Raw genomic sequence first — 22,696 nt, forward strand, 5'->3', positions numbered from 1 at the left:
TTCTTGCTTGTGTGTCACTAGAGGTTAGGAAATGGAACTGAATATGTTAAGTTCTATTTGTTATTTGAAAGCATCTGTGTTTTAAAGTACAGATGATAAACGTTTTTCGGAATACTAAGCTAAAATGTCTTATTTCAGTAGAAAACGGGGAGACAGAAATGTCCCCAGAAGAATCATGGGAGCACAAAGAAGAAATAAGTGAAGCAGAGCCGGGGGGTGGTTCTTTGGGAGATGGAAGGCCCACAGAGGAAAGTGCCCAGGAAATGATGGAGGAGGAAGAGGAAATACCAAAACCTAAATCTGTGGTTGCACCACCAGGTGCTCCTAAGAAAGAACACGTAAATGTAGTATTCATTGGGCATGTAGGTAAGTTGTACTCATAGCAGTGATAAGAAATGACCAAAGTTATTGGGTACATCAAACATAGAACATCTTATTTAGCTACTTGGAAGTGTTTCGTGAAACTGAACTAAATTAATCTAAAATGTCTTGATTTTTTTTTTTTTTTTTTTTTTTTGGTGTTACGCGGGCCTCTCACTGTTGCGGCCTCTCCTGTTGCGGAGCACAGGCTCCAGATGCACAGGCTCAGCGGCCATGGCTCACGGGCCCAGCTGCTCCGTGGCATGTGGGATCTTCCCGGACCGGGGCACGAACCCGAGTCCCCTGCATCGGGAGGCAGACTCTCAACCACGACGCCACCAAGGGAAGCCCTAAAATGTCTTGATTTTTAACTCATAGATTTTTTTTTTTTTTTTGCGGTACGCGGGCCTCTCACTGCGGTGGCCTCTCCCGTTGCGGAGCACAGGCTCTGGATGCGCAGGCTCAGCGGCCATGGCTCACGGGCCCAGCCGCTCCGCGGCATGTGGGATCTTCCCGGACCGGGGCACGAACCTGTGTCCCCTGCATCGGCAGGCGGACTCTCAACCACTGCGCCACCAGGGAAGCCCTCAATAGATTTTTTTTTTAGCTGGCAAGACATTGCCAGTGCTTTATTTTTGAAGGTTGTGATGGCATGGAAGCTGGAAGAAAATAAGCTTCAGTATATTTGTATGTAATGAGTAACTGGTCTATAGACCACTGATGATGGCTCAACATATTACGACATCTGTTAATTAATATAGAAAATGTACCTATATTTTTTGTGTGAACTTCAGTTGATTTTGCGGTATTAACTTTACTAGGTAGTTTAATTTTGTGTGTGCAAAAAATGAATAATTTGGAGTAACTTCTGGATGTTGTCAGCTTGTTGGTTTAGCACACAAAACAAAACCCTATTTCATTTATTCAGATATTCTCTGCCAATCTCACTTGCCAGAGAGAAGTGAGAAGAAAATAAGGGAATTATGTGCCCCTTTTTCTTCCCTTTATCTTATCTCTGCCTTGACCTGACGATACACCGTTCTACTTTTTTTTAGTAGCAAGAACTCCTTTGAAATTTGTAAAGGAACATCTATACTGGCTAAAAGCAGACTACCTAAATGTAGTTCATGGGTCTTTGGCTACTTTTTTTCTCCTTCGAGGCTCCTCTTGGGTAATTCATATTCTGTTGCTGCTGCAGAAGGTCAAGGAGCAATCTGTTAAAGTCTTTCTTTCTTTATCAGTAAAGTAGCGCTAAGTCACTGTAGAGCTGCAGGGGGTCTTAGCTTCAAAGGGAGAAGGTGACTAACCAGAGCTTATGACCCAAATTCCTATCATTGCAGTTGCTTTTTCAAGCTGTAATTATGATGTTAAACCACTTTAGTTGTATTCCTATATAGTGATGGTGTTTTGTTTTGTTTTTATTACACCTGTGGTTTGCCTATTGTTGATGATGTTGTTACTTTTTAGATGCTGGCAAGTCAACCATTGGAGGACAAATAATGTAAGTATATTTTTTGTTAAATATCTTAAGACTCATGGAACATTAATTAAATGTATTTCTAATAGCTGTCTTTTAGATTTGTGTATAAAAATATAGAACCCTAGATTATAAGAAATCTTAGTCTGCTTTAAATATGATTTTCTTGGGAATAATGAATCTGGGGAACTGGTTTTTCCTCATTCATCAACTCCTTGAATATATGTGGATTTAATCAGACAGTCTGGCTAACATGCTGAATAGTTTTTTTTATCACACATACAGAAGGTATCTAGGTATGACAATGCCATGGTTGACTTTCAGTGATGTGTTCTAGAATTGAAAAATAATTAAAATGTCTTTTTAATCTCTCCTAAATTAGACTCATTTCTTTAAACTGTGTCATCAGAGGATCCAGAGGGCATATCTTCATTGTCTTCTTGCCTTGTTAAGTAATCTTAATCAGTAATCTTGCCAATTACTTTCGAAAATTTCCACAACAGACCCTAAAGCAGGCCATTACACAGGAATCCTTATTACCTAAGGCTCTGTGGAAGGAAGTGACAGGCCCAGTTGATGTTGTGTTTTAGGAGAGTGTATATTTTTTGCTTATGGGCTGGAATTTTCATTGGCATTTCACCAAGATTCTATACCAAAATGGTTAGAAGTATGCACTGTAGATGACTCTGCAGAGAACAACACATAGAGACTAAAGCTAAGAACAGGATTTGATTTGGATTGGGTCAAGGGAAGCAGTTAGGTATTACTAAAGAATTATTTAAAAATTTATAATCTCATTTTGACTAATATTTTTAAAATATTAAATATTGAAATGTATTAGTAAGACATAATTGCTTGGACAACAGTTGGAATTATTTTATACAGTATTTACATTTGCTTTTTTAAACTTTTATTCTGAAATAATTTTAGACTTAACAGAAAGGTTGCAAAAACAGTACAGAGTTGCTATACAACTAATTTTACCATATTAAATAACCATAGTACAATCATCACAACTAGGGAGTTAACACTGGCACAATACTGTTTACTAAACTACAGATCTTACTTGAATTTTACCAGTTTTTCCACCAGTGTCATTTTTTTCTGTTCTGGAGTTCCACATTGCATTTAATTGTTACGTCTCCTTAGTCTCCTCCAACTTGTGACATTTTCTCAGTCTTGTCTTTCATGACCTTCATAATTTGAAGAGTGTTATTTGGTTATTTTATGAGATGTTCCTCAATTTGGGTTTGACTGATGTTAACAATTAGATAGAGGGTATGCATTTTGGATAAGAATGTCACAGAAGGTATGTTGTGCTCTTAACAGAGCATCCTATCAGGGCGCACAAAATAGCAATATTCAGTATGTTTTATTTATTACTGGTAATAATAGCCATGACTACTTAGTTAAGGTGTTGTCTGCCAGAATTCTCCACTGGAAAGTTATTTTTTTCCCCATTATCTTGGGGGAAGTAATTTGAGACTGTAAATATCTTTTCCACTGAAACGTTAATTCAGCATCTATCCCAGTGGTACTTGTACTTTAAAGTAGCTTTTTGTGGAGTTCAAATTCCACTCAAAAGAGGTTTAAAGGCTTCCTCACTTCACAACTGAATAATTTGCGAGTAACTAAATGTTCTCTTTTCTTTCAACATTTTCAGGTATTTGACTGGAATGGTTGACAAGAGGACACTTGAGAAATATGAAAGAGAAGCTAAAGAAAAAAACAGAGAAACTTGGTAAACTTTTATGACACTATAAATTACTTTTAAGGAAACTCTGCCTACTTAATGCTTTTGTAGTCTACTAAGATGTAAGTTCATGAGGTCTAAAATGGTGTCATAACAAAGGAAAAGTTTCCCTTCCCCTCATACTACCTAGTAGATCAGTTCCTGATGACTTCATAACTTTACCCAGAGAAAATCTGGAAATATCCAAACATCCAGGATAATAATAGGAGGCTTGTGGGATAAATTATAAAATATCTATTTAATTAAGTCATTATCTGGCCACTAAAATTTCATTTATAGAATTTATAGGAACCAGGAATAGAACTGATGTTACAGTGGAATTTGGGGAGAAAGCAGGTAACATAATAGTACTTTAGGGTATGATCATTATGTGAATAATGAAAAAAGAATAGATGGAATTATTGACAGTGGTTGCCTTTGCATGGTGAGAGAAAGGGTCAGCTTTTTTCTTCTTTCTAACCTTATTTAAGTTAACAAGCTTTATCTAAATAGGACATTGATGGTCTTTTTTTTTTTTTAATTGTATTTCTGTGTTAAGGGAAAAAATCCTAATCAGTATAATACTAAAAAATGGATTACTTACTATGAAATACAGATGATGTCATCTAAATTAACACCTACTGTTAGAGATGGTTTAAATTTATATAAGTAATTCTTATATAGCGAAGAAATATCAAAATAATTTTTAGCAAGTAACCATTGCTCCCAAATGGTGGATTAGTGGCCTTTACTTTTGAAAGATACCCTTAGACAGCCTTATTTGTATTATACTTTGTGCTAGATGATTTTTAAAATGAAATATAAAGGAACTTATTACTTAACTCATGGTGATATTGGCATTGGTACTAAATAATCTTTCTTTGTTGTCAGCTTGTTCTCATACATAATGTTTGCTTATAGAATATATAATTGACACTGGATATATATAAAAGCACTGAGTGTTTGAGTCACAAGAATACAAGTTTTAGTCATTTAATTTTTATTTCTACCCAGTCTTGTTCATGATTTAAATGTTGGTAGAAGAATGTTTTTAAAACTTTCATGTACTTACCAGTATTATTCTTATTTTAAAATTATTTCAGGTACTTATCTTGGGCCTTAGACACAAATCAGGAAGAACGAGACAAGGGTAAAACAGTAGAAGTGGGTCGTGCCTATTTTGAAACGGAAAAGAAGCATTTTACAATTCTAGATGCCCCTGGCCACAAGAGTTTTGTCCCAAATATGATTGGTGGTGCTTCTCAAGCAGATTTGGCTGTACTGGTAAGGGAAGACATTTCCAATTCATCTGTGTATTTGTTAACAGCCCAACTTAATATGTAAATTTTTCTGTTTTGGCTGCGTTGGGCCTTCGTTGCTGCACGCAGGCTTTCTCTAGTTGCGGTGCGTGGGCTTCTCATTGCGGTGGCTTCTCTTGTTGAGGAGCACGGGCTCTAGGTACATTGGCTCAGTAGTTGTGGCTCGCGGGCTCTAGAGAGCAGGCTCAGTAGTTGTGGCACACAGGCTTACTTGCTCCGTGGCATGTGGGATCTTCCCGGACCAGGGCTTGAACCTGTGTCCCCTGCATTGGCAGGCGGATTCTTAACCACTGCGCCACCAGGGAAATCCTAAAATGTAAACATTTGAATTTACCTTCTAAAAGCTAGAATTTAGGTTACAGTGAACTATAATATATACATAGTCACAATTTTCACTTTTGTGTCTCTAATCTGCCCAATAAATCTTCATAATTTGATTTACTCATGAAAATGTTCCAGTTTTTCTCTGCCCTTTATTACCTCTTACTGTGCCAGAAATTAGTGTCCACTGACTGCCAAGCCTAATCCATTTTGTAGTCAATAAATGTACTGTGGGTACAAAAATGAATAAGAAATTATCCGTTTTAAGGTCTTCAGTCATTTTGCAATTTTTTTTTGGCGGGGGGTGGTCAGTGTACTAGCACTAAATCACATACATAGAATTTTAAAATATAAAGGCGTACTAGATTTTGGAAAATTGGGAATCAAGAAACATTTACCAAAATCTTAAAGCATTTAGACATTGTGATGTTCAAAAGTATGTATGTTATAACTAATTTACTTATATTTTCTTGGAAGAAGCTTCTAATAAAACTGAAAGGAAAGATGTTTTATTGCTAGAAGAGTGTACCTGAATGTGTAAGAATAAACTGTTTAATTTCTTGGAATAGGTAATCTCTGCCAGGAAAGGAGAGTTCGAAACTGGATTTGAAAAAGGAGGACAGACGAGAGAACATGCAATGTTGGCAAAGACAGCAGGTGTAAAACACTTAATTGTGCTTATTAATAAGATGGATGATCCAACAGTAAATTGGAGCAATGAGAGGTAAGTTTGGATGTCTTACTGTTTTTTTTTTTTAATAGACATGTTAGTGGAATAAAGGATGGTTTTGTTACTGTATGCTTTTTTTCCCCTGGGGTTTTTCTAAACCTTAATTTGTGTAGTGTTGAAACTAGAGTTCAGTTGCTTTACATTATAATTGAGTTATTTATAAATATTAATAGATATGAAGAATGTAAAGAGAAACTAGTGCCGTTTTTGAAAAAAGTTGGCTTCAATCCCAAAAAGGACATTCACTTCATGCCCTGCTCAGGACTGACTGGAGCAAATCTTAAAGAGCAATCAGATTTTTGTCCTTGGTACATGTAAGTAACCTTTTTAAAAGTTTGTGTCTTAGTAATTTAAGAAAATATTGACTGTAACCTTGGCGTTAAAAATACCATGACCTTTGTCTTTTAATTGGGTTGTCTTTTTGTTATTGAGTTGTTAAGGGTACTTTACTCACCTGATACAAGTCCCTTATCAGATATGCGATTTACAAGTATTTTCTCCCATTCTGTGGGCTGTCTTTTTACTTTCTTGATGGTGTCCTTTGAAGCACAAAAGGTCTTAATTTTGATGAAGTCTAGTTTATTTTTTTTCTTAATTGTGCTTTTGGTGTCATGCCTAGGGAAGTGTTGCCTAATCCGGTCATAAAGAGTTAGCCCTGTTATTTTCATTTAAGCCTATTGAAGCTCTTAGGGGAGTGTTTCATTTTGGATTAATTTTTTGTAAGGTAAAGTCTTGATTACTTTAGCTTCATGAGTGTTTAAATTGGGAAGTGTGAGTCTTTGAATTTTGTTATTTTTTTCCCCAAAATTATTTTGGCTGTTCTGGGTCCCTTGAATTTCCATATGAATATTAGGATCAGCTCATCAATTTCTGCCAAAAGGCAGCTGGGATTTTACTAAGGATTTCATTGAATTTGTAGATTGGTTTGGGGGGAGCATTGCGATCTTGGCAATATTAAGCCTCCCAATCCATATACTGTAGTTTTAAAGGGGAAACTATTAATATTTTATAGAATCCTGATTTCAGAGCTGGAAAACTCCATAAAAATTAAGTAATAGAGTGGAGTCATTTTATTACATGTGGGTTATTTGCCATAAAATAGTTTTCTCAATTTTAATAAAATAAGTTTATGGGGAAGCTTTTTCATTATATTGAGCTATTTTGTTATTTTTTTAAATTTTTCTGAGGAATAAGTGAAATGAACTGGATAATAAAAAGGTTGAATGAGAAGACTACATGGGTAGAATGGAAATATTGTTATAACCACTTTTTTTTGTATAAAGTTAGAGTCATGTAATTTCTTAAAACTTTAACATTTATGTTGACTCTCTTTAATGGATATTGTTATGTTCTCAGTGGATTACCATTTATTCCATATCTGGATAATTTGCCAAACTTCAGTAGATCAGTTGATGGACCAATCAGGCTGCCAATTGTGGATAAGTACAAGGTACCCAAAATGTTCAAGAACTTGGGTTTTATGGGAGGTGATAAATTGTTTTGTTTTAAATTATGAAATAACTTTAATAATTAACAACATAACATAGATGTCTCTTTTTTAATGGTTATATATTATTCAGTGATATAGATAGACCATAATTTAATCAACAAACTTAGTTTATTTCAGCTATTTTCCAGTGAGCCAATGATCAGTTTTAGAGAGAGACTCCTATAAGTAAAACTGCTGGAAGGGTTTGTGTATTAACGTTGATGGATACTGACAAACAGCCTTCCAGAATACAGTGCTAACTTACATGACCACCAGCAAGCAGTATATGAGTGCTAGTTTTCCCATAGCCTCACGAACCAACTGGATGTTAATCTTTAAAAAAATAAGCTTCACTATTTTTAACTAGGTTTTTAAGTATTGCACTATCAATATGTAATATTTTGCCCTTCTCAAACACTTCATTCTTTGATTAGCTTCATGTTAAATTTCTTGAACAAGTATTTTTCCAATTTTATAAAAGAGAGAAAAGTCTCAGATATTTTTGAGAGAACCTGAATTTGAACAAATAATTCAGATCTTCAAACAAAATTCTGCCCTGTCTCCTGCAGTGTGCTTTCTTTTTAAATCCTAAGCCTCCTTTTTTTCAGTATTATAATTATACATATGCTTATGACACAGATATAGAGTATTTACCTGTGTTTGAGATTAATCCTAAGCATTCTACCACTTGAGCTAAAGATTTTATGAGTAAGCCCTGCAAGATTTTACTTTGGGTTGTTGAACTGCTGTAGAGTAGTAATAGAAGTCTGACATTTGGTTTTTCATTTTAAATTTAAACAGGATATGGGCACTGTGGTCCTGGGAAAGCTAGAATCAGGATCTATTTGTAAAGGTCAGCAGCTTGTTATGATGCCAAACAAGGTAAGAATTAGTAATGCTCTTGCTCATTTAAATTTTCTCTTGAAAATATTAGCAAGGAGCCAGAACTTTTCAGTCTTAGGGATTTCATTAAAAGAAACAACTTTTTAAATCCAGGATTATGTTTTATTAATGTCAAGTACAAAATTTAATCAAGAATATGTGATGTTATTTATTGACAAATGGAGAAGGGACAGTATTAGCTCCATGTTAGAGTTAAAAGGTGCACCATCTGGCTTCCCTGGTGGCACAGTGGTTGAGAGTCCGCCTGCCGATGCAGGGGACCACGGGTTCGTGCCCCGGTCTGGGAAGATCCCACATGCCGCGGAGTGGCTGGGCCCGTGAGCCACGGCCGCTAAGCCTGCGCGTCCGGAGCCTGTGCTCTGCAACGGGAGAGGCCACAGCAGTGAGAGGCCTGCGTACCGCAAAGAAAAAAAAAAAGGTTCATCATCATGAAAGCTTCAACTCCGTTTTTGTTTATTTATTTATTTATTCTTGAATGCATTGGGTCTTCGTTGCTGCGTGCAGGGGCTACTCTTAGTTGCAGTGAGCAGGCTTCTTATTGCAGTGGCTTCTCTTGTTGTGGAGCACGGGCTCTAGGCACACGGGCTTCAGTAGTTGTGGCACGTGGGCTCAGTAGTTGCGGTGCGCGGGCTCTAGAGCACATGCTCAGTAGTTGTGGCACACAGGCTTAGTTGCTCCGCGGCATGTGGGATCTTCCTTGACCAGGGCTTGAACCCGTGTCCCCTGCATTGGCAGGCGGATTCTTAACCACTGTGCCACCAGGGAAGCCCAACTCCATTATTTTACAGGAAGTAAATAGAAATCTGAAGTGATTAAGTGACTTGCTTCTGTTAACACACTGGATTAGTAAGTGAGCCAGGGATGAAAACTCAGCTTTAATCATGATATAATTAGCTTCCTTTTATTTTTTGTACATCGTTATATTGGGTACTATAAAATAATGTGTCTAACCTATGTTCCTGATTTATTTTGGGAGAAGAGGATTTGCCTTTATCATAAATGGGTCTGTTCCTAACTCTTTCTTTCTACCTTATTGTAATTTCTTCATTATTGGAGAGGGTTTCATTAAGTAACATGCAAAAATCTCAAGCTATTCCTTTGTGTTATTTCTGACTGCTCAGTTGCTGATAATTGCACATGACGTGTTACTAAGAAACTGTTACCTGTTTTCCAGAGGACTTCTCTAACAATCTAGAGGTATTAGTTATGTAGGAAAACAGGCCTGAATCATCAGAACTTCCAAATAGAGACTTTGTTAAGATTTAACTGAGAATTTCTTTCTTTCTTTTTTTTTTTTCATAAATTTATTTATTTTTGGCTGTGTTGGGTCTTTGCTGCTGCGCACAGGCTTTCTCTAGTTGTGGCGAGCGGGGGCTACTCTTTGTTGCGGTGTGCAGGCTTCTCATTATGGTGGCTTCTTTTGTTGTGGAGCACGGACTCCAGCCACATGGGCTTCAGTATTTGTGGCTCGTGGGCTCTAGAGCGCAGGCTGAATAGTTGTGGCACATGGGCTTAGTTGCTCTGCGGCATGTGGGATCTTCCTGGACCAGGGCTTGAACCTGCATTGGCAGGCGGATTCTTAACCACTGTGCCACCAGGGAGGTCCCCTGAGAATTTCTTTACCATGCTTATTCCAGGCACAGTGAATTACAAAAGGTAATTGTCAATGTACTGTTTAGGTATAATTGGGGTTTCTTTTTTTTTTTTGCTGTACGCGGGCCTCTCACTGCTGTGGCCTCTCCCGTTGTGGAGCACAGGCTCCGGACGCACAGGCTCAGCGGCCACGGCTTACGGGCCCAGCCACTCCGTGGCATGTGGGGTCTTCCCAGACTGGGGCACGAACCCGTGTCCCCCGCATCGGCAGGTGGACTCCCAACCACTGCGCCACCAGGGAAGCCCTACTTTGGGGTTTCTTGATGCCTTGGAGATCAGAGTATCCTATCATAGAATCTTTTTTCTAAGGTAATTACCTCTGCAACTTGAAGGTCAATGATAAATGAATGGAAATAATGGTCAGTTTGAATCCTTGCTCTATTTTGTTCAGCAGTCACAGAAGTTGAGTTTGCTTGTGGAGATGGAAGCAAGGGGCTTGGGGAAGAAGAATGGGGAGTGATTGCTTAATGCGTATAGAGTTTTCTTTTGGGGTGATGAAGGTGTTTTGGAGCCAGATACTGGTGATGGTTGTACACCATTGTGAACGTAGATGCCACTGAATTGTACAATGTAAAATGGTTTAAAAAGGTAAATTTTATGAGTATTTTATCACAATAAAGAAAAGAAAAGTACTTATTATGGGCAAGTGAACCTAGAGCTGGGCTATAGCTAAAGGTAAAGGGTCTTAATATACTAGTTCTTGTAGAAGCTGTCCCTTTATACTAATGACTAAGCAGGTCAATGTAGCATATCTTACAGTTGTTAATCAAGCCTTAAAAACTCTGTTCACTGAGTTCACTAGTCCCCTGAGTCTCAGTGGAATAGAATGAAATGTTTTAAAAGATGTAGATGCCAGGCTATTTTACATTTAAAAATTAATAGGTAGGCACCCTACAGAATGTGGGTAAAAAATTGTATATCATAAATCTGATATGGGGTTACTATCCATAATATATCAAGAACTCCTACAACTCAACAACAAAAAGAAAACAAGCTGGGCTTCCCTGGTGGCGCAGTGGTTGAGAGTCTGCCTGCCGATGCCAGAGACACGGGTTCGTGCCCCGGTCTGGGAAGATCCCACATGCCGCGGAGCAGGCTAGGCCCATGAGCCATGGCCGCTGGGCCTGCGCGTCCGGAGCCTGTGCTCCGCAAAGGGAGAGGCCACAACAGTGAGAGGCCCATGTACCGCAAAAAAAAAAAACAAAAAAAAAAACAAACTGACTAAAAACTGAGCGAAGAACTTAAATAGACGTTTCTACAAAGATGTACAGTGGCCAAAACGCACATGAAAAGATACTTAACGTCACTAATCATTAGGAAAATGCAAATCAAAGCCACAGTGAGACCTCACACCCATCTGGATGGCTACTATCAAAAACCCCAGAAAATAACAAATGCCGGTGAGGATGTGGAGAAATTGGAACCTTTGTGCAGTGTTGGCAAGAATGTAAAATTGTGCAGCTGCGCATTTCTTCAAAAAAATTAAAAATAGAATAATCATGATCCAGCAGTTCCACATCTGGGTATATACCCTAAAGAACTGGAAGCAGACCTTGAATAACTGATGTTCAGGGACTTCCCTGGTGGCGCAGTGGTTAATAATCCGCCTGCCAATGCAAGGGACACGGGTTCGAGCCCTGGTCCAGGAAAATCCCACATGCTGCGGAGCAACTAAGTCCGTGCACCACAACTACTGAGCCTGCGCTCTAGAGCCCGTGCACCTAGAGCCCGTGTTCCACAACAAGAAGCTCGCGCACTGCAATGAAGAGTAGCCCCAACTCGCCGCAACTAGAGAAAGCCAGCGCACAGCAACAAAGATCCAACGCAGCCAAAAATAAATTTTAAAAGAACTGATGTTCATAGCAGCATTATTCATAATAGCCAAAATGTGGAAGCAACCTGTAGTGTCCATTGATGGATGAATAAGCAAACAAAATGTGGTGTATACGTACAACAGAATACTACCTCAGCTTAAAAAGGAAGGAAATTCTAACATAGGCTACAACATGGATGAACCTGGAGGGCATTATACTAAGTGAAATATGCCAGACACAGAAAGATAAATCATGTATGACTCCACTTATGTGAGGTACTTAGAGTAGGTAAAATCCTTAATACCTTTCATAAACTAAGAATTTGTTGGTCTTAATTTTTCATAAGTATGGATTAGAGATTAGACTTGCTCTATTTTGTTTAGCTATAAAAGTCCTTATTTGGGGAGAGGAATTAATTATGCTGGATTATTTGGGCAAAAAGTATTAAACAATACTTGTTTAGTTGTGTATGGTGGAACTGCTAGTTTCTACCCCTTTATCCCATTACTGTAAAGAATTTGCTACCAAATATGGCTATATTACCAGTTCTTGGAATGAATTTCAACAGACAGGTATCAGTAAGGTATAAGCTGCCTTTTGGGAAAGAAAGCCATTATTTGTGTATGTGTGTGTATGGGGAAACTACTAGAGTTTAGCAAGTGACAGTTTGTAGAATTCTCGTATGGAATATAGTGATTCTGGATTCTCTACTGTATGTCCACCATCATGAGAAAGTTCATTTTTGTCCTGAAGGCTTTATTTTGTTTGTTTTCTGCCATGTGTTTTAAAAATATGAATTACTTCTAAGGGCAGAAGTGGAATAAAATGAGGGAATACTAGTGAGTATTGCTTTTAACATTTTTTTCCCCATCTATATGCTCTTTAAAAAAAAAATTATTGTGGTAAAAGACATATAAATTTTACCATTTAATGACATTTAGGTACATTCACAGTTTTGTGCAGCCGTCACCACTGTCTAGTTCCAGAACATTTTCATCACCCCAAAAGGAAACTACCTATTAAACAGTCAATGTGCTTTAAAGCTTAGCTGTTCAAATAACCTTAGAAAAGTACATTCTTTGGATGTTTGGGGGATTGATAGGTAATGGAAACTATGTCTGTTAACTCCTGGAATTTAACAATAATAATAATAATAATTACATCCATAAAATTAAAATCCAAATTTTAGATTTAATGTTGTAATTTTGAAAAAGACAAATGTTACTTTATACTTGTTCTATTTGGAAATTATTAGGATGTGACAGATAAATCTTCGAATTGGCAGGTTGTACTTCTAGGATGTGATTTGTTTCATTAAGTTCGTGTCATACAAATGTTATAAAGTTTCACACTCAAAGAATTATTTTGGCTAATCAACAACCACAGAAAAATGTGACTTGCAAGTCTTCAGCAAACAGATAATTTTCTGTTCTATAATGCAGTGAATGTGTCAAAAAATCTCCAATCTTGGTTTCTTTTTAAGCACAACGTGGAAGTTCTTGGAATCCTTTCTGATGATGTAGAAACTGATTCTGTAGCCCCAGGTGAAAACCTCAAAATCAGACTGAAAGGAATTGAAGAGGAGGAGATTCTTCCAGGGTTCATACTTTGTGATCCTAATAATCTTTGTCATTCTGGTCGCACATTTGATGCCCAGGTAAACCAATTGTTGTAATTATTATGATGATGTTCACTGTCTAAATGAAACTAGAATTTAATTCTCCTTTGTCCTGATTATTGGTGACATGCCATTGTGTGCAGAAGGGGAACTAAAATAGAATAAACCATATATAGAGATCACAACTGTGATGTATATCTCATACACATAAAGTCTTTAAGATGGTACAAGTACTGGGTAGGTAGTATGCTTTGTAAGTTCCCTATTTATTTCCTGTTGATAATATATATTGATACTTACATTTTGCTCAAAGTGTTTTTCACTTTAAGTAGAGAGTAGTTGCTGTGGAAGTCATGGTTTGTCTGTTCATTCAGAGCAAATAACTTTCCAGACAGAAAAACACACATAATTTCTCGATGTTATTAGCAACCTGACCTCCCCAGGACAATGAAAGAGTAAGTGATTGGTACAGCTCGCAGAATTTTTGAGTTCTAAGATACGATGACTAATCAAGTTAGATTTTGATGTCAGATACAAGGTTGTTAACTTTGGACCTTGGATACTGGGAAACGGATAAAACTATAAGTTCACATCTAGGAGGAAAAAACCTAGCATGTGAGCAGCAATGATTAATTCCTTGGTGGGGAGTATAGAGGAAAGCCTTCCCAGAGAAGAAAGTCTGCCTGTGTCTTTAAAGTTTGTGTGCTTGCCAAGAAGATCAGTGAGGTAAGGATACAAAGTTCATGCTTGGAGGTAAGGCAACCTGATCCAACACAAAAATAAGTTGGTGCCCTACTGAGATTGTGAGTTACACATTCAATTCTTTTTTACCTAGGGATAAAGATGTGAATTTTTTTGTTTGACAGATAGTGATTATAGAGCACAAATCCATCATCTGCCCAGGTTATAATGCGGTGCTGCATATCCATACCTGTATTGAAGAAGTCGAAATAACAGTGAGTTTTAAGATAACTGAGGTTTTTGTTTTAAGACCATTTCATCTTGATAATTTTTGATCAGCAACAGTGATGTATTCTTATTTGCACTTCTAGTATTAAAGATTTTTATTTGACATTATTCCAATCTCATCCTTTTTTCTTGGATAGGCCTTAATCTGCTTGGTAGACAAAAAATCAGGAGAAAAAAGTAAGACTCGACCCCGCTTTGTGAAACAAGATCAAGTATGCATTGCCCGCTTGAGAACAGCAGGAACCATCTGCCTTGAGACCTTTAAAGACTTCCCTCAGATGGGTCGTTTTACTTTAAGAGATGAGGGTAAGCCTTTAAATTGATGTCTAGTGTTATATCTAAGATGCTTAGCTTTGGTAATCTTCATCTGAGTGCAGCGCACATTGCAAGTTCATAGGAAACTTGGATACTTGTTTTATAATATATAATAAATGTTTTATGAGTTGAATGAGTTGAACAGCAGACAGACTTGACAACACATCTTAGTAGTGATGCTCTAGATGAATAATCTTAATTTTAATATTTTGCAAGCAGTGGATTTTGAGAGTCATTTTATTTATTACTAAATAAGACATTTCTATGATGAAATCCTCTGTAATATGTGTGATTAAAACTCATATTGGGGCTTCCCTGGTGGCGCAGTGGTTGAGAGTCCGCCTGCCGATGCAGGGGACACGGGTTCGTGCCCCAGTCCGGGAGGATCCCACATGCTGCGGAGTGGCTGGGCCCGTGAGCCATGGCTGCTGAGCCTGCGCGTCTGGAGCCTGTGCTCCGCAACAGGAGAGGCCACAGCAGTGAGAGGCCCGCATACCGCAAAAAAAAAAAAAAAAAAAAAAAAAACCCTCATCTTGAAGGACTCTATCCTGTAGAGAAAATTTTTACTAAGCAAGCCTCTGAGGTAGACATCTTTTTTTATGCTCAGAAGAAATCATTTTAAAATCAAATATGATAAACATTAACCACATCGAAATGGGGGGAGATAAAAGGGGTACATAGATTGATAGTCTTAACACCTAATATTTCAGAAGTTTAATATTCATGTTCTTTTGTGTGTGTGTCCATTTCTGCCTATCTGAGTGGATTGGAACAGCTGTAATTTTCTTATCTCACAGCCATGAAACTCTGGTATTATGGAAACAAAATGACATTTCTCTATAGATTATTATATTAACTTAGATAACTTTTAAGACTATGGAAAACTTTACATAAAACTTCATGGTTCACTTGAAATATAGAATAGTCAGTTCACATATTAGTTCCAGTTTCATTCAGCAGTAACTTTACTGTATATCTACTGCATGGCAGGAGCCATGCCAAGCACTGGGAATATGATGAATATGGTCCCTGAGCCTTATTTTGGAGAAATCTGTGTAAAGGTGGTATCCATTTGAAGTCATTATCTTAAAACTCTTCTTGGTGAAACTGGTTACTGGGTTTGTCCCATTAATATAACAAAACGAGAATTTTAGTTACCTGATAAAATCAGGCAGAAGAAATTAATGTAGCAAGAATTTTTAACCCGAGAATTTTTTTTCTTTCTAAAGAGTAGTTGGCTTTTAGGTTTTTCACAAGATCTACATGGGTTTTCTATCTCTTATAATAGGACTGAGAGCCCTGTTTAACAGCTTTTAATGAGATAATTTACATACCATGAAATTGACCTGTTTTAAGTATACAATTCAGTGAATTATATGTTTACAGAGTTGTACAGTCATCCCCGCATTCTAATTTTATAACATCTAGAACGGAACCCTAATACCTGTTCACAAAGTCACCACCTATTCCCACCCCTAGCCTTAGGCAACCATAAACCTACTTTTTCTCTCTGTTTGCCTTTTTTGGGACACGACATATAAAATAGAATCATATAGTTTGTGGCCTTTAGTGTCTAGTTTATTTTACTCAGCATGTTTTTGAGCTTCAGTCATGTTGTGGCTTGTACTGTATGTAATTCATTCCTTTTTATTGCCAAATAGTATTCCATTGTACGGATATCCACATTTTACTTCTCCAAGCATAGATTTTTGAAAGAAAATCATATCTTCAGTTCCCCTCCATTAATCAGAAATCATGTCTTTGATGGTAAAGCCAGTTAGTCATTTACATTGTAAAATAATGATTTAAAATATGATTTAAAATAATAAATTTTAATATCTTACATAGCCTTGCTGTTAACTACTGAAAAGGTTTTTTAAAAATTTCATTTCTAGGTAAGACCATTGCAATTGGAAAAGTTCTGAAACTGGTTCCAGAGAAAGACTAAGCATTTTCTTGATGACCCTGCACAATACTGTGAGGAAAACTGACTGCAAAAGCCTACTTCACACCGCCTACTCTTATTTTCTGCCCATTGACAAACCTCTCCCCATGTTTTGCAAAGACAAAAATTCACAGCAAAAGTCCACATATGTCAGCTTTCTCATATTGAGAGCTCTGCTATGCCACTGTTGAATTTTTCCCAAGATTTTTTTCTTCCCCTCTCAAACTCTGCTTCCTTGGACAGATTTGGCAATAGCTTTGTAAGTGATGTGGACATAATTGCCTACAATAATGAAAACCTACCAGGAATTTTTTAATTTTTCATTTCCCTTAGGCATACTTAGTCTTTTTTTCCCCCAGGCAGATCATTCTGAGTGTGCGAGTGTGTGTGCACATGTTACAAAGACAACTACCATGTTAATAAAATATTCAATTTGAAACCCTTTTCGGTATTTGAATTGCTTTTGAATAATGTTTTTTATCTGGATGTAACATTGTTGCATTAGCTTTTTAACTTTACCAAGTAATTGAGTACATTTTATTACTTGGACTTTTCTAAACTTTCCTTATCCACTACTTTAAATGAGGCATTTACAAACAATGTTCAAGTTTGTATTAAAAGAAAGAATTAGTTTGACCCCATTCTTTTGATGGTTAATGCATACATACAGTATCTTTATGCAACTGTGACACTGCTTTATTAGGTCTACCAGTTTCTGCCAATTTATATTTTAACATGATTTCTTAAACACAGTAAGTGGTTTTAAAATACAAGAACAGCATACTGTAGTTTTTATAAGTATAAAGCATAATAAAATTGTACCCCTACGAAAAATTCCATTAACTTGTTAAATTAATGGAATTTACAATAAAGACAGCATGTTGAGACGTGGCAGAAATGCCTCCTTTAGTATTTATAAGAGCTGCATGCATCTAATATGAAAACTGTATCAACTGCAAGTGCCAGTTCTACAAATTACTCAGTTTATTGTTTGTATTAGTAATTTTAAAGGCTGGATGATTCTTGCTGATTAAAGCTAAATCTCATCCAGCAACTAAATGAACATATTTTTAGAACCATCAGAATCTGCACAGACTAAAGTTAACAGTGATAAATAGAATCAAGCACAGTGTAAGTTTTTCTCAATTTTTCGAAATTGACTGTTTTCTTGAAATTTGCTAAATTATGATTTGGATGAACCGCAATGCAGCATTGTGGATTTTAGATCAAAGGCTGACTTTCTGTTAAAACTGTGTCACAACTTTGAAATTTTTTAATGAGAATAAATGGGAAATGGAGGGGACACTTTCTGGGTTTATTGGATGCCCCCTTTATCAAAGACTTGGCCTCTTTTAGATTGGTTTATCTCTAAATAAGATACTTTGTAATTGTGTATTTAATGACATGTCCCTTCCATGTAATCATCTGCCTCAGAAAAGAAAAGCCTAGTCAGACTGTATTTCCAGTCACAAAACATAAAAATTAATCTAATCCTGTTTTCTTAACTGTAAAATTCCCATTCATTTCATGAATGAGGCCACATCTTATGGACAGAGCATAGTTACTGTCCTCCAGCTTCCTATAACTATACTCATGGCTATTAAAACTGCATGAAATTTAAATAAAATTTATTATGTCTGCAAATCTCTGGGCTTTTATTTTTCTGGGATATGTGGGAGCTTTAATCAGTGCATAGTAACTCTTTTTCTACTTCCAAGTTATTAAGAACAAAATACTAGCAATTGCTTGGATTTTAATGAATCTTTAAAAGCTCAAGAGTCATTGAAATTAATTCCAGAGATAGATTTCCATTTTTAAACTGAACACATTTTTTAAAAAACAGTTATGTTTGCTATTAAAACATTTACACTTTTAGGATATTATGTGTATGTTGCCAAGACTCAAGTAAAATGACATGGATATCAACTGTTAAGGGCCTACCTCTAAAAAAAAAAAAAAAAAAAAAAGGATAATTATGAAATAAAATTCAATGGATTCTTGTATATTTATGCAAATAAGATTATTTAGAAGAAACCTCATTGTTAACCAACACCATACATTTTTATGGGCTTTTAAGTTCTTTGGGAAGAATGCTCACTTAAACTTGATGCATTTTAAACTCATTACACTGCCTGGTTACTTGGATGGGCAAATATAATGTCTGAAGTGAACTGGGAGTGTGTGGAGATGTTGGACCTTTAAAAAGCAATACAGATTCCTACGCTGTCATTTTGTCTTCTGTAAGTACAAACGTGTTTACATTGTTGACAAGGCAAAAATAGGGTAATTGGCTGTAGACTTAGGATATTACAGACCTAAACATTTTTTTCCTCTTTAGCATAGATATGTTAGAATCACAATTTTCTTTGCATTAATGATGTTCTTTATACAGCTTTCATGATATATTATTTAATTATAGTTTTTTAAATTAATGAAATGAATTTAAGAAAGATACTGAAATAAACATCTAAGTAATGGCCATTTTAAATCCTATTTCTTACTGTGGGAGAAGGGGAAATACAGCATTTGCTTCTTGTTTTTAATTTGCAAACAACTCATCCAATGAAAATTATGTAAAATCAAACCAAAAGAGATGGACTGAGTATATAATGCCACGAAACTAAGTGACAAATAGTAAAGTGTTCTTGGGTAAATAAGCCCATGTATATTTGTTTTGAATTGAAATGTGATAATTGAATGTAAAAATTTTGTAAATTATAAAAGGATACAGGTTGTTCACTGTAACAAGGTAATTCATACTTGTCTGCTAGTTACATAAACTACAAGAACTGCTTTTACAATATGGGATGGACTTTGAACGTGATGCAACTGAACAGTTACAGGCATCCTCAGCTGAAGTACTGCAGATACTCTGGGTCATACTTTCAACCAGCCGCAGTTTTGCAACCCAAGAAAAAGGTGAACTTATGGTCGAAAACTGCTTCCATGATGAATTTTTGAAAAAAATCAACTAAACTCCCTGGCAATCTTCAGAAAACACTAGTTACGACTGTAATTACTCTGTGGTCTTTGATGGCTGTTCCACATGACAGCACTCTAGCACCTTTCCTCATTGGCATGGACTTCCTTGTGGACCGCTGCTTCGTGGATGACAGCTTCACTGCTTTGGGTAGGAATTTAAGGTAGTCAAGGGACAGTTTTTATTGTAGCTCTTAACGTCACGCAACTTTCAGCTTTTAAAAACCCTTTGTGAAAATTCTGGTAACAGCACTATAGCTCTGACTGTAGGATGACTAAATTTTCAGCGTTGGCCTATCTTATCAGAATAAACTGTGCCATTAATCCTCTCACAGACATATACACTTAAGGTAGATAGCAATCAACAGAATTTAGGGGACGATTTTCTGTCTCCAAATAATATGGCTTATATTTCCTCCAGCTAATTTTTCAGTGATTATAGCAGATGCCATCTAATACATTTATGATCTTGTTTCTTTCTCTAGAAATCTTGCCATGGCAGCAACTTGTTATATAAATGTAATTACACATGCACAACTGAGTTCAAAAACCTAGTAGGTTTAACTTTAGCAGTCAGTTGGTTATATTAGATTTCATGGTAAATGGAATAGGAAGTGTTATTTTCCTGTAGTTCAGTGGATTCCATTTGAACCAGTTTACTGCCAAATTTCAGGTAGGGTAAATATGGTTCAACTTGTGATGGTTTTGGCTCTAGGATATTCTTAATTTTCAATATGCTAGAACATATTGAGTCTTCCTTTCAGTAAATACACTTTTCACATACCTCTAATCCTATGCTTCCTTGAAACAGTAATATGCTAGCTGAGTTGTTTACTAAGAAATGTTTTAAGGGCCTGGAGGTGTGGGAGTGTTGGGAGTGTTCTCCAAAATAAGGGAGAAGCAGATAGGCACCATGTCTGATTAGGCAGAAAATTAGGCAGGATTTCTTCATCAATTCTCAGAATGGTAATTGTCTTTTCTGCCTTGCCACACATGCCACTGTGCCCTTTAAACCTCAGGTTTGTGGACAGCAAAGGTAGAATTACATTTTGTGCTTCCTGAGGCTACCCTCTGCCAGGCACATTACCTTAGTGCTTCAGATGTCAGCCCAAGTCCCTGCTACCTCCTTTCCTGCTTCCCCGGAAAGAGTGTCTGTGCTGGAGCTGGAGCTCCTGCACTCCTCAGGTGACCATCCACATGCATTAGGTGAAACTGAGGTCTGAGTCCAGAAGGTCTATATCTTAAGGACTCACATGGGGCTCTCAGAAATTGACACACCTCTTAGTTAACTACTTTCTTCTCTTTGCTCTAAAACAAATGTGGCTCTCTCTCAGGCCAGGATTTAGTGACTAGTTTTCACTAGACAGCAGGTTAATACCTAGCTCTCATTTTTTAAAAAGCAGAATTAAAGGGAACTGATTAGGTTTGCTGGGTTTTTAACTAATTCCAAAGCATGGCAGAATGCTCTAGGTAGGAATTACAGGAATCCAAGGTAAAGAAACCTTTTTCTTATGATTTGTAGCTACCTACTGTGCCTGACTTGGTGCCTGTGTGAGGATTAAGCCCTTAGTCTGCTCTTGCAATTATTCAAATGACTGAAGTTAAAAAAATTTGCTTTTTATAAAGCAGAAACTAACACACCATTGTAAAGCAATTATACCCCAATAAAGATGTTAAAAAAAAATTTGCTTTTGTAATAACAATAAAAATTGTCATCTTCCCTTTTGAAGGATTTGTCTCTTTATATCACCTGTATTGTATCATACACTGAGTGAACCTGTTTTCTCTACAATGCTCAATGTCGTGTTTGGGCATCAGACCACACATAGGCACGGTACTGCAGTGTGTACAAGATTTTACACTTCATGGCCTGTGGAACCAGTTTCAGATACACAAGTTCTCTCTATCAATGTATCTTAAAGCAGAAAAATAGCATCAGTACCCTGGATGTTGTAGCTTTGTAGTGAAGAACTGTATCTCCCAGTCTAGAATAAATGATGGCCAAATTACAATGAAATAAGTTGTATTCTTTGAGTTTAGAGAAGAGTGAGGCTACTGATAATATGTCTACTGGCAAAATAGATTAGCTAGAGAGGGCATAATGGAAGAAAACATATACTGAACTTGCTTTGCACCCTTATTTGTGATTATATTTAGGTTGAGATTTCACCCCTCTGAATTGAGTAGTACAATCCTCCTAAAGGACTTTGTTTGCTTCCAAACTACACAAGTTACTTAGAACAAAAGCAATCTCCACCATCTTTGCTATTTCCCTGGAAAATACACTAAGTTTTAGGGTGAGAAAGCAATTTTGAAAGGATTAGGTTCGTAGGAGTAATTACTGTTTTAAAGAAGGTCCAGCAAACAGAAGGTGTACACAAGAGTGTTTTTTTATTAAGATAAAGCTTGCATACAGTGAAATGCACAGATCTCAAGTTTACAACGAGTCTGTCAAGTGTATACAATTATGTAAACACCCCCATCAACATATAGAACATTTTCATCACTACAGGAAGTTTCTTTCTGCCTGTTTCCAATCCATCCCTTCCTCCTGCCAAGGCAATCACAGTTCTGCCAGAGATTAGTTTTGCCTGGTTGTTTTTTTTGGCCTCACCTTGTGGCATGTGGGATCTTAGTTCTTCCCGGACCAGGGATGGAACCAGCACCCCCTGCAGTGGAAGAGCAGAGTTTTAACCACTGGACCACTGGGGAAGTCCCAGTTTTGCCCATTTATGAACTCCACATAAATGGAATCATATTATGCACCCAATTGTCTTTTTTTTAAGCATGTTTTAGAGATTAACCCACATGTCTTAACAGTTTATTCTCTTTATATTTGCTGGGTAATAATTTTATTTGATGTATATCCCATAAATTTTTGTCCGTCCTTGAAAATTTTAATTTTGTTTTCCAATTAGGATTTTTTCTCCTGTTGGTTGCAAATACAAACAGCCTCGTTTGAATTTATCATTAGAAATGCAAATGAGTAAATAAACCAGAGAGAAAAGCTTTACTTCTTCTCCCTTTATCTGCTTTTGTAAAGCTGTTACCAAACAGAAACAGACTATTTAG

General features: G+C 36.8%; 1 protein-coding gene across 2 annotated transcripts in view; it reads left to right on the top strand.

Annotated features, from left to right (window-relative positions):
• The window catches only part of GSPT1 (G1 to S phase transition 1), a 32,876-nt gene extending 14,587 nt beyond the window's left edge, over positions 1–18,289 (top strand). Inside the window, exons 4-15 of one of the 2 annotated variants that reach the window (XM_027117371.1) lie at positions 139–366; positions 1,828–1,861; positions 3,501–3,578; positions 4,673–4,853; positions 5,779–5,933; positions 6,113–6,253; positions 7,296–7,389; positions 8,230–8,310; positions 13,282–13,455; positions 14,283–14,372; positions 14,523–14,691; positions 16,596–17,084. In XM_027117371.1, coding sequence (XP_026973172.1) covers positions 139–366; positions 1,828–1,861; positions 3,501–3,578; positions 4,673–4,853; positions 5,779–5,933; positions 6,113–6,253; positions 7,296–7,389; positions 8,230–8,310; positions 13,282–13,455; positions 14,283–14,372; positions 14,523–14,691; positions 16,596–16,648 — 1,478 coding nt within the window. In that variant the 3' untranslated portion in view covers positions 16,649–17,084. Of the gene's footprint in view, positions 1–138; positions 367–1,827; positions 1,862–3,500; positions 3,579–4,672; positions 4,854–5,778; positions 5,934–6,112; positions 6,254–7,295; positions 7,390–8,229; positions 8,311–13,281; positions 13,456–14,282; positions 14,373–14,522; positions 14,692–16,595 lie in introns of both variants that reach the window. The other variant, XM_027117372.1, reaches the window with a different exon arrangement.
• Positions 18,290–22,696: the final 4,407 nt, after the last annotated feature.

Source organism: Aethalodelphis obliquidens, unplaced genomic scaffold (assembly GCF_003676395.1).
Source record: "Aethalodelphis obliquidens isolate GAN/ISIS:26980383/991018 unplaced genomic scaffold, ASM367639v1 scaffold18, whole genome shotgun sequence".
Lineage (NCBI taxonomy): Eukaryota > Metazoa > Chordata > Mammalia > Artiodactyla > Delphinidae > Aethalodelphis > Aethalodelphis obliquidens.